This window comes from Xenopus laevis, chromosome 1S (assembly GCF_017654675.1).
Source record: "Xenopus laevis strain J_2021 chromosome 1S, Xenopus_laevis_v10.1, whole genome shotgun sequence".
Taxonomy (NCBI): domain Eukaryota; kingdom Metazoa; phylum Chordata; class Amphibia; order Anura; family Pipidae; genus Xenopus; species Xenopus laevis.
The window spans coordinates 116,380,228-116,393,317 of NC_054372.1; the positions used below are offsets into that span (position 1 = coordinate 116,380,228).

General features: G+C 37.6%; 1 protein-coding gene across 2 annotated transcripts; it reads right to left on the reverse strand.

Moving 5' to 3' along the window:
- Positions 1-1,022: 1,022 nt before the first annotated feature.
- LOC108706956 (melanoma antigen recognized by T-cells 1) lies at positions 1,023-8,691 on the reverse strand. Of its 2 annotated transcripts, XM_018243820.2 has the most exons (5): positions 8,605-8,691; positions 5,151-5,259; positions 4,498-4,594; positions 4,297-4,395; positions 1,023-1,935 (listed from the first exon to the last, which is right to left on the reverse strand). In XM_018243820.2, the coding sequence occupies exons 2-5, from the start codon at positions 5,234-5,236 to the stop codon at positions 1,867-1,869; spliced, it is 351 nt and encodes a 116-aa protein (XP_018099309.1). In that variant the 5' UTR covers positions 5,237-5,259; positions 8,605-8,691; the 3' UTR covers positions 1,023-1,866. The 2 variants fall into 2 exon arrangements, with proteins under 2 accessions (XP_018099309.1, XP_018099307.1); XM_018243818.2 differs by lacking the exon at positions 8,605-8,691 and having other exon boundaries at positions 5,151-5,314.
- Positions 8,692-13,090: the final 4,399 nt, after the last annotated feature.

Here is a 13,090-nt window from a genome sequence, read left to right on the forward strand (position 1 = left end):
ACAAATGCACTGAAGCACAAATGGAGTAACATGTAACTCTGAATGCTCATGCATAGTTACATAGTTAAATCAGGTTGAAAAAAGGCAAAGTCCATCAAGTTCAACCCCTCCAAATGAAAACCCAGCATCTATACACACCCCTCTCCCTACTTTCACATAAATTCTATATACCCATACCTATACTAACTATTGAGTTTAGTATCACAATAGCCTTTGATATTATGTCTGTCCAAAAAATCATCCAAGCCATTCTTAAAGGCATTAACTGAATCAGCCATCACAACATCACCCGGCAGTGCATTCCACAACCTCACTGTCCTGACTGTGAAGAACCCCCTACGTTGCTTCAAATGAAAGTTCTTTTCTTCTAGTCTAAAGGGGTGGCCTCTGGTACGGTGATCCTCTTTATGGGTAAAAAGGTCCCCTGCCATTTGTCTATAATGTCCTCTAATGTACTTGTAAAGTGTAATCATTTCCCCTCGCAAACGTCTTTTTTTTTCCAGAGAAAACAACCCCAACCTTGACAGTCTACCCTCATAATTTAAGTCTTCCGTTCCTCTAACCAGTTTAGTTGCACGTCTCTGCACTCTCTCCAGCTCATTTATATCCCTCTTAAGGACTGGAGTCCAAAACTGCACTGCATACTCCAGATGAGGCCTTACCAGGGACCTATAAAGAGGCATAATTATGTTTTCATCCCTTGAGTTAATACCTTTTTTTTCATGTGAACAACCAAGCAGAATATAATGGAATGAATTAGCGAATATGCTTATTTGAACTGAAACCCAAGTTTAAACTCAAAAGAAACACAGAAAAAAATGCATGTGTGCGAGAGCCCTTATACTAACAAAAACAACCACACTTCAAAATAATGTGCATTAAAGTTACTCATATGTCATGTTGATAAGTCTGCTTTAGCAAATAATAGTTAATTGAAGTACCTAAACCTGACTGTTTTGCTGACAGACTACTGCTGCATAAATACGGCGGCTCACTAAGAGAAACACAGGGGGTCAGATATGTAAAAGTAATGTTAGGCAGTACATTTATGGCAAAATTATAAAGTACATGCAAAGACAATATTATGATAGATGTTAAACAAAGTTTAATTTCTAGTGTCAGTACCTCTTTAATGCACCCTCCAAAAACTTTCCCCTGACGCTCACAATAAGCTTTATCGTGGATCCAGCAACCAGTAAATATTGGTTGAATAATACTAAAATGTGCACCAGCATATTTTTCAGTGAAGTCAATTGAAGAGACCTTGAGCGGGTTTTCTTTTCTTTGTTTGTAATTTGTTTTTGTTCAACTACACCCTCAGAAGGCATCTTTGTTTATATAGATAATTCTGAGTAGCAGAATTAAATGATCAATCAAATCTAAATATAAAATGCACTGGCAGTGGCGTAACTAGAGTGCTCCTCCCCCTGCTAAAACATACATAGGCCCACCCACTTCCCATCCCACCTCCTCCCACTCCCGTCTGATTTGCAGGCGCTTCCTCACTGCAGGTAAGAGTGGCTGGGGAGAAGGGGTTTTTAATTAGCTATAGAGGAAGCAGACCACACGGTCTGCTTCCTCTGTAGTTACACCACTATGCACTGGTATATATACTGTACCAGCACCAATTCAGCAGTAAAGACAATGGGGATCTACTAAGGGAACCTTAATAAGCACAGATATTCACTGCTAAATGGCTTTTGTAGCCTTGGGCTGTGTCAGAGGCCCAATACATATTATCAAGCTTTAGTTTTTTCTTCAAACTATAATCTACCAGTCCAGTATTCAAATAAGCCTGTAAGCAAAGTAAATGAGTGAAGGAATTTATTCTTTTGAGTTCTGACATTTGTTAGTTGATCATGTGGCTCATGGGCTATATGGTGGAGGCTGAGACTCTGATGATATTTTCTCGTAGGCCGGTGGGGCGCCAGGTACCTGCAATAAAATAAAAGTTTTTTTAACCAAGCTAAACTCAAAAGGACACCCCCTGTGTCATGTGTAGCTATGTAATAAACTGTATGCAATAAACTATGCAAAACTGTGATACAATGCATTTTATTCTGCTGTTCCATTAACAAACACATGTATTAACCTATCTTTCTCCTAGGGTCAGTCACTACAAGTAGCATTTGTTTATATTACATTGTTATAACTAAGGGGCAGATTTACTAAGGGTCGAATATCGAGGGTTAATTAACCCTCGATATTCGACTAGGAACTAAAATCGTTCGACTTCGAATATCGAAGTCGAACAATTTAGCGATAATCGTACGATCGTACGATCGAAGGATTATTCGTTCGATCGAACGATTAAATCCTTCGAATCGAACGATTCGAAGGATTTTAATCCAACGATCGAAGGAATATCCTTCGATCAAAAAAACACAGGCAAGCCTATGGGGACCTTCCCCATAGGCTAACATTGAGTTCGGTAGCTTTTAGCTGCCGAACTAGGGGGTCGAAGTTTTTCTTAAAGAGACAGTACTTCGATTATCGAATGGTCGAATAGTCGAACGATTTTTAGTTCGATTCGTTCGATTCGTAGTCGAAGTCGTAGTCGAAGGTCGAACTAGCCCATTCGATGGTCGAAGTAGCCAAACAAACACTTCGAAATTCGAAGTTGTTTTAATTCGAATCCTTCACTCGAGCTTTGTAAATCTGCCCCTAAATGTATCCACATTTCAATAGAAGTCTATTCCAAACGGCCTTAGCTTAAACCAATCTCCCCTTTAACACAGAATGGCTGACGGACATAAGAAACACAGCTGTATTAGGCACAACCCCATATTAGTAAGAACATTTCTATTTGACACAGAAGCTCACCAATATTTTAACAAAAAAAAATCTTTATTTGAAAACTGCTCTGTGTGCAAAAAGTGATTTTATCCTGGCATTGTCCAGAATCAGTGGGTAGACCAGATACCCCTTTTATAAGAGGAAAAGTGCAGATGGTCAATTTTTCTAGTAACATTTTTATTTGAGGTGATATTCCTTCAATGCATTACCAGTACCACCCTGTAGTTTAAATGAGCTAATGCCAGAGTCATTTTCAAATTCGGTGTGCATATAGTCTGTAGGTTTTTTCAAAGGAAAATATACTGTATATGACATAGGGTGTTGTTCACCTTTTGGCTTAACTTTTAGTATGACATTGCTTGCTATTCTGAGATTATTTGTAATTGCTTTTTAATTTTTTTTTTTTTGTCATTTAGCTTTTACTCAGCAGATCTCCAGTTAGCAGTTTCAGCATTCTGGTTGCTAGGGCCAAAATGACCCTATTGATTTGAAAAAGAAACTGGTATATGAATAGGAGAGGTCTGAATAGAAAGATGAACAATAAAAAGTAGCAATAACAATACATTTGTAGCCTTACAGAGCATTTGTTTTTATAGATGGGTCAGTGAGCCTTATTTGAAAGCTGGAAAGAGTCAGAATAAGGCAAATAAAATACTATAACAAATAAATAAGACCAATTGAAAAGTTGCTTAGAACTGGTCACTCTATAACATACTACAATTTAACTTGTGAACCACCCCTTGAAGCGCATGTGATGTGTGACCACCCCTTGAAGCGCATTGTCAAGATATAGACCTGCAGGAGTTAATACAGCAGACCAACGTATATAAAAAAAACAAACATTCTGCAAGTACCAGAAACAGATACCTAACAGGATTCTGATCACCAAGATCTGGAATAAGTCATGTATAAAGAGGTCACAGCATGTGAGGCCCTGATCTAAGCACTGGCTGATAAGATATTTGCCATGTCTGTGGGTGTCCTGTTGCCAAATGCCCCTGAAATCAGTGATAAAATAGTCAGCTGTTTTGGTAAAGAATTTTAATTTACTTTAGAGGAACCAATTTGTTGGGAAATTCATCCTGTTTCCCCTTACCTTCAGGACCAGTTAATTCTCACTCTTTGGGTGAGAGTATAGGGTGTCTGTATTTTTTTCCTTTATTTTGTTTGCGATTGGTTTATTTTACGCTCTGTCCTGTATGCATCTTATAACCCTTTTACTGTGCCTGGCATCTCACATCACAAGTGTGTGAATATGAGAGTGGTGGTAGAGAGTTTTTGTAAATTTTGTGGGTGTTGCTTGATCTTTGGGGTGCTGTTGTGCTAAGGTGAATTAGACACATCAAAGTCACATGCAGCTGTAAATGTTGTTATCATGACAAGCATGTACCACTGAGTAGAGACCAACTTGTAACACTGTTCTTAGATAACTGGAAACTCATAACATTAGAATGGTGGGGTTTATTTTTTCACATATTATACACACACGTATAGACTTACCACTATTGTACTGTAGTCTTGTAATGGCACCTTACATTCTGCATTCTCATTGGATCCTCCAAGAAGGGACCTGATAGCAGCAGAGCCAAAATGTTGATTCTGTATTAACAGAAAAATGTTTAATTACCACTGCCCATGCATCATATTTGCTGTCTTATATTGTGAAGGTCTGGGAGCTGAACAAAGAGGAGAGAGCCTTACCTTGAGGATTTTATAGCCACTTCGCTTTTTATAGTACCAGCAACCAATGACAAACACAACCGCTATGATGATAGCAAGAATAGCTATGCCAGCTGTCCTAGAAAGAGAAAGGAACAGAATTTAATCAGATTAGGTTTCGCTCACTGAAAGTGGAAGTGGAAAATGAACTGGACATTTGTGCGATTTTTTGGATTGCGTGTGGAGTGTCTCAACATTTTGCGTACTGCGGTGATCAGTCGAGTGGACAGGTTAGAAGGTTTCTTTCTGCTAACCATAATATCTCTGCATGTATTGCCTGACGATACCAGTGGGAGACTGCCACTACTATTTGTCGGATATAACTTTTGTACGGTTGCTGTCTGTGAATTAATGGCCAGAACATCATTGAGTTGATCTTTTACTACTTTTTTGAATCTGAATGGTTAGTTGCAGGTTAGGAGATTGCAAGGCACAATCATTTGTTGCACATAAGGATAAATCTGCATGTCTATGGCCAGCAACATAGGAAAAAGTAATGTAGTGATCACGAGTATAATTTTTAAAATACGACCAGTATCCCATTAAAAATAAATTACCACAAGCAAGAACCCCTTAAATACACATCCAAAATTGTATTTTTCTCATGTTTTTCACACTACCCAAAAAATACTCACGCCTCCACACTTAGCCCTTTGTAGGCATAGCCTCTGCCGGAGCTGCTGTATGCCCCCAGGGTACGTGATGAGTCTGGCCGTGGCATTGCTAGTCCTCCACACTTCCTGGCTGTGTGCAAAGCAAAATATAATGAATTCACTGCAGACATTATACTTAAAACCAATGTCTTTTAACTCCATTCTCACTTTTATAACCCCCTCTAGGCTTTCTAATTGACCCATTAACCCATTCATGGATTTTAGGACATGTCTATGTGTGTGCATACAATACATTCCAGCATGGAATAGCATAAACAGGTGGTGTTTGAGCCAACAATATTTTTGTTTATATTAAGGCGTAAGTTTACGATTATTGTTACATTCATACTATTATGCCTATTGTAAAGTGGTAAAATAATAATTCAATTTGCAGAACTCTGCTCCACAAATTAGCTGCATATGAAATTCTTCCTTCTTAAAGATGAATGTTGCCATGTATGTAAAGAGCATGTATTTGTGTATATCACACAGGAAGCCTGATACATATATATATTATATATTATTCACACACGCTCAGATCAACTAAGCAATAACAAAGACATTAAACCCGGTAGCTTCTGGGGCCCAGGAGCAGTAAGTAATCCAGGCTGCAGTTTCATTACAAATTATTGAAAAACAGGCAATGTTCATAATGGTTGTGCCTCTAAAATTATTCTGGTGCTACTTGTTACCTACTGTGCTAAATATATGGAGAAAGTAGTAAATGTTGTCCATAGTTATAAAGCATGCTACACAGCAGAGGGATTCAATGTCATGGAGGAAATTCACAAAAGCGGCATTAAGACAAAGAGGGTTAAATTGGAGTACAATTTTACTCTATACCAGAAAATCATTATATGCACTTAATCCCATGCTGAATGGCTAATTAGCTATCAGTTTGTTTGCTTGGCTGCACAAAAATCAGTGTAGACCACAGCAGGCATCTAAATGAATTGCTATTTAGCCAATAAGGCCTGTGGACTTTATATGTGTTTAGTTATAAGGGCAATGACACACATAGCAATTTGGTGCCAGTGGGAAATCTCCTGCACTGGTGGGGAAAAATCTACAGAAAATACCTTGCCATTGGTATACTGGTACATTAGAAGGAATATACCCCCAATATACCCCAGAGCAGTAACTCATGGCAACCAATAAAATAGAAACTTTTGTTTAATTTGTATCAAATGTACACGCCCTGCTTTTAGCTCTTAGAACAAAAATATATACATCAAAAATAAAAACAAAATATAAAAAATGAATATAAAAATAGAACAAGAGGGTCCTGTTTGATTTGTGTGACATGTGTGCACAGCTTTCTTTTCTACACCAAAGCTGTATCTTTTTCTTATTATAAGTATATCTCCTTTAAAGGAAAAGTACAGTTTCTAATGTAGTATGCGGAGCCCCTGTCATTTTTGTCTTCAGCATTTTATTTCCATGGGCAAAGAGAAAAGATGCAGGGGGGGGGGGGAGTTGTACAAAAGTGAGATTGAATTGTAGTCATGAAACACTAAAAATAAACTTACACTTGTACTAGGTTTGCATGGAGAAATTTGGTTCTCCAGTTTCACCAAAGCAATGTTCTGCAATGACAATTTAACCCCAATGTGTACAAATGCTCTCTATGCACAAAATCATAGAGATGTTTGATGTTCTTTTAAGTCCAATAATATTTGTTTCTCCTCTGCACGTATGTGAATTCCCTCCCCCCCCCATTGCATGAGATCAGCTAGTAGCCAATGTGGTGCTATGCAGCAAATACAGAAAACGCCACTGAATGGCAAATGTGTTAAAAAGAAACATGACCACGACATACACTAAAGGTAATTTTGGCGCCATTTCACCTTTGAATGAATGTTTGTACAGTGTTTTTATAATCCTGAAGAAGGCCCGCAAGTAGGGGCTGAAATGTTGAATAAAAAGTTTTTTGTTTTTTCACCACGAAAAAGACCTATGAGTGCGGTTATTGGTTTAAGATTATGTATGTATGTATGTATGTATGTATTTTAAACCAGCACCCAGGCATTATGATGTGATTCTTTTAATACAAGTTTTTCAGCAAATGACCAAACCGTGTGCCGCCTCTGCTTCTTGGACTTTTATCTATGATTGGGGACCGAACAAAGTTCCTTATGGTGGGTGAGCATATATATATATATCACCTGCCTGGGTGCTGGTAACAAATAATCAACAGGTCTTGTGCAAACAAAAAATAGTTTTTAAAATAAATTTAAATTCAATTAACAATAACATTAAATTACAAGTATGGGATCTTTTATCCAGAATGCTCTGACCTGGGGCTTTCCGGATAATGAATCTTTCTTTAATTTGGATCTTTATTCCTTAAGTCTAATATAAAACCATGTAAACATTAAATAACCCCAATAGACTGGTTTTGCTTCCAATAAGGATTCATATTTATCTTAGTTTGGATCAAGTACAAGGTACTGTTTTATTATTACAGAGAAAGAGAAAATCATTTTTTAAAATTTGGATTATTTGGATAAAATGGAGTCTGTGGGAGACAGTCTTGCGTTATTCTGAGCTTTCCGGATGATGGATCCTATACCCGTACATTAAAAAAAAACCTTAGTTTTGCTTGCACAGGACCTGTTTAGTATATATGTACAGTATATATATTCTATGGCCAGTTAAATACTCTAAAACAGAGGCTATTTTTTATTTAGGCGTATGGTTGCTAGACTATTTACCACATACGGTATCCCAGTATCCCCTCTATGACAGGGCCCCCAGATTTGCACCCACTTACTGCCTAGGGTTCTTCCAATCTCCAGTACTACCTCAATACTATACAATACTACTGCTCTGCACTATAGAATCAATGAACCTATAGATCACTGTTCTAATGAGCATATGCATGGGTATAATGTATTTTGAAACCAAAAATACAGTAGAATACAGTAAGTGCTTGGCCAGTGGGGTGCAGAACAGCGGCTTTATCTTACGAGGCACAGGGTTGCTGGCCATGTTAATCATGACAGCCCTATAACATTGTTGACGCTAGCAAAATTAAATTAAACTGTCAAATTATTGTGCATTGCAAATGTACTCCAAATTAAACATGTAATACTAAACAAAAAAACAAGTGATTAGGAAAAAGGCTGCAAGCTTGCATTACATAGCTTATTTAAAAAAGAAACATTATATATGTAATAGTTAAATGGCATATTACAGATCTATAGACTTTAAAGATGTATTAAGTAAACTCATTTAGAATTATCTTTTACTGGTAATGTTGTGAAAAGCCAATTGTCAGAGTGCAAAATTGCTTAAACTCACTGTTACGGTTATTTAATAATAAAATTGAAACATTTAGAGACCATACAGCCACTATGCAAGAAATCGTTTATGCAAACTGAATTACTGAACACTGTAAATTAGATTTTTGCACAGAAACATCCTGTGTACTCACCTCCTGTTCAACGACTTCTTTAGTGGAGCTGTTAGTGGAGTTTCTGCTCCCTTAATCTCTTTGGCTAAATCTTATGACTGTCACAAGATGAATTCCTGAGCCATTCCAGAGAAACCCTTTCATTTGGGTTAATAAGCATGACAGCAGCATCAGACAGTCCAAAGTCATTTACATCACTCTCTTCACAAATTTGGACACAATTTGCTATGCTTTTTACCCACAATGCAGAGATTTCACAGAATTCTGGCATAATTGCTGGCAACTGCCAAGTAGGGTCCACCACAGTTTTTGCCTAATACACAAATACAGGTGCAAATGAGGCAAGTTAGCACCCACATTTCTGCGCTGCACAGTGAGTATGTGAATAATGAGCTTCTGACGTCACGCACATGTGCATAACAAGTAAGTTGCTGCATTTTCTCATTATGCACATGTGCCCCATATGGTGGGAGGAAATATTTTAGGGCCCTTTAAGTTACATTTTAAATATTAGTATTCAGGTTTTGCCAAAATGAGAAGAGTCTCGGACATGAGTAAATGGGTGTGTGGTAAAAGACATCTGTTTTGCTGTGCATGGCATTTTAATAGCTATTTGTCCTTCGGGTGCATTGAGAATCCATCAATTGAGCATTCATTGTGTCACATGTAGTTATCATCCCTGTTACGTTCAGACTGCATCACTCAGGACCATATAGGAAGTCAGCTGAAAGGGCTTTAAGTCTTTATTAGCAATATTAGTGTTCCCTACAGCAACAGAAAAGTTATTCATTTTTCATCCCTTTTTCATATGCCCATTTTTCACTTGGAGGCATTATCTGGTGGTAACCATTAGTTTATCTAGGAAAACTATATAAGAAGCCTCATTTACAAGCACATTCAAATATTTGACACATTTTTAGGGATGGGCGAATTTGACCCGTTTCGTTAAAAATTCGCCGCCGGCAAAATGTCGCCGACGCCCATTAAAGTCTATGAGCATCAAAATTTTTTTTGACGTGCACCTTTTTTTTTTTTTTGTAATGCACGCCGCCATACAAGTCTATGGGCATCATTTCCGCAGCGAAACAAGGCAAAAAAATTTGCCCATCCCTACACATTTTCCATGTTTCTACCAATTATGCCATTTTTCAGAATTCCAGCATTCTTGACTTGCACTCTTAGAGGCACATTTATCAAGGGTCGAAATTCATATGAGTTCTTTAAAACTCCCATAAACTCAAAATTGGTCAAAATTTATTTTAAAAAAAACGAATTTTCTCAGCTCGGACAAATTGAATCGACCCGAAAACTCGAATCGGATTTGATTTTTCTCCAAAGAAAAATTGAATGTCAGAAAGGCTGCAAACATCACCAAATTGATTCCTTTGCCTTTCCCATTGACTTACACAGCAATTTGGTCATCTTAAAGGGATACTGTCATGGGGGAAATAACATTTTTTCAAAATGAATCAGTTAATAGTGCTGCTCCAGCAGAATTCTGCACTGAAATCCATTTCTCAAAAGAGCAAACAGATTTTTTTATATTCAATTTTGAAATCTGACATGGGGCTAGACATATTGTCAATTTCCCAGCTGCCCCCAGTCATGTGACTTGTGCTCTGATAAACTTCAAACACTCTTTACTGCTGTACTGCAAGTTGGAGTGATATCACCCCCTCCCTTTTCCCCCCCAGCAGCCAAACAAAAGAACAATGGGAAGGTAACCAGATAGCAGCTCCCTAACACAAGATAACAGCTGCCTGATAGATCTAAGAACGGCACTCAATAGTAAAAACCCATGTCCCACTGAGACACATTCAGTTACATTGAGAAGGAAAAACAGCAGCCTGCCAGAAAGCATTTCTCTCCTAAAGTGCAGGCACAAGTCACATGACCAGGGGCAGCTGGGAAATTGACTAAATGTCTAGCCCCATGTCAGATTTCAAAATTGAATATAAAAAAATCTGTTTGCTCTTTTGGGAAATAGATTTCAGTGCAGAATTCTGCTGGAGCAGCACTATTAACTGATTCATTTTGAAAAAATTTTTTTTCCCATGACAGTATCCCTTTAAGGTGGCGAATAGTCAAATTTGAGTTCTTAAAGGTCCAGGGTATGATAAATCACAAAATTCGAATTTGAATTAAAACTCGAATCAAGTTTGGATAATTCACAATTCGAATTTGAGAGTTTTGACTTCCCTTCGACCCTTAATAAATCTGCCCCTTAGTTGCATTCATCACAACTTGCATAGGTTACACCAATCTGGATGCATATTAGCATTCCTTTTGGAAAATTGCACCCAAGTTGTTGTCTATGCTATTTTAGATCTTTCACTCATGCTGGATCCAGGAAATGGATGATCCCTTAAAGAAAGATGTTATTTTCATAATCATAGTCACTTCATACACCTACAGAAACATACATTCGATCAAAGAAAGCATCAAAACAATAAAAGACAAATCAAGACAATCAAAAAAAAGCAGAAAGACCAATCATAAACCACCACTCAGACCTTGCTATGCAAAGGATGCCCGTCTTATACGTATTTTTATCATTATAGCCTGGTATTTGTAGATGGTTTACAAGATTTTACAATATGCTTTTTTATTTTTAAAAGAGAACTAAAGCTTAACTAAAGACGTAGGCTACAAACATTGTACATTATTTTTTGGGCTTCTCAGGGTCACCATAATAGAGGCACAGCAGGGACAGTTGTCCTGGGCCCAGCAAAATCTAAGGTGAAAGAGGGGCCCGGTTGTGCTGCAATCTTCAAAAAAGCTGACCCCCTGACCACCAATGTTTTTTTTTTTAATTTTCTATGGTTCCCTGACCACCAATGGTATTTTTAACTTATAAGAGAGGGAGGGCTTGGCCACCAATTTTTTAAAATATTTTCTATGGGGCCCCTGACCACCTATGAATTTGTAAGGGAAGGGCCTGGCCACCAATGTTTTTTTATTAACTTGTAGAGGGGGGGCCCTGGTCACCAATGGTTTTTTTTAACTTGTAGGGGGGGTCACAGGCCACCAATTAAGTTTATTTAATGTTTATGGAAGGCCCTGACCACCAATTAGTTTTTTTTTTAACTTGCAAGGGGGACCCTGGCCATCAATGGGCTTTTTAACTTGTTGGAGGGCTCTGGCCATCAGCGAAGCTTTTTTAATTTTTATGGGGGGGCTGACCACCGGTTTTTTTTTTTTAACTTGCAGGGGGGGGCGGCTTGCCACCAATTGGTTATTTTTAAATTGTAGGGGCATTCCTGACCACCAATGAAGTTTATTTAATATATATATGGAGGGCCCTGACCATCAATTTGGCCACCAATGGGTTTTAGCGATCAAGTTTTAGTTTGGTTTACGTTTTACTGTGGTTTGTGGGTGTGTGGAGTCCGGGGCAGGGCTGTTGGTATTGGGCGGGGCCCAGAAAATTTTTGCAGCATCGGCTTATATTGCAGGCCAACCTTATTTTCTGCTTGTAAAATTGCAACAACCCCTAAGCTTAGCTTCTCAACAGCTGTTCAGCGACCACTGAGTATATGAGTGTCACAGACACTTTCCAAGATGGTGACCCCCTGTGACAATTTTCGAATCCTGGATCATTGCTGCGATTGAGATGCTGAAGGTTAGGCTGGTGCTATAAGTTCAGTATGTAAAATATGCTATTTTTAACCATATTAATTTTTAGGGTTTAGCTCACCTTTAATTGTTATAACAGCCTGGCTTTATGCAAAGATAAATCATGCACACCAAAACATACATGTATGGGACTCCTTTAGTTCCATGTTATATCTGTGCAAGCAGAACCCAGCCTTCATAACACGTCTATTAAAAATGTATATTGTTAATGTAAATGTGACTATTAATTGCCTCTAACTATAGTATTTGCAATTCAAATACAAGTAAAGCATAGAAAGATTTAAAAACGACAATATTTTTCATGTTTTGTGGTACAGCGGAATAGTGACACAAAAATCTATTTTTTTTTTTAATGTTGCAAACTTGCTAGCTAAATATGTAAGACAATGGTAAGATATGTCAGAATTAGATAAAGTATTATGTTGCATTTGCCATATTTGTACTGCTAGGGAATCTGTTATATGGAAACTTGGGGCCTGGAACATGTACTATTTGTACTAAAAACAATAAAAAAAACAGTAGGATAATGTGGACAACAGAATAAATGTATAGCTTTTTAAAGCCTTAGTTCCATTATACTGTATTCTTAAAAACAAATGAGTAAAAATATAATGTGTATAAATAGAACTCTAATTTGTTTAGAAATAACTAATAAAACTTGATTACTGTATTCTGGGTAATATATCCCATACCTATTTTAATCTGGCCATACATTGTCCAATATTAGCAGACAGAGTCAGTAGCTTGAATAGAATGTAGGGATTCAATATATAGTCCAATTACCGTCGCTTCCGTCCAAAGAAGCCAAGTAAGATAAGGAAAATTAGTAATGAACTTCAATTAAGCGCAAAAACTGCTGCAAAAGTTGTGC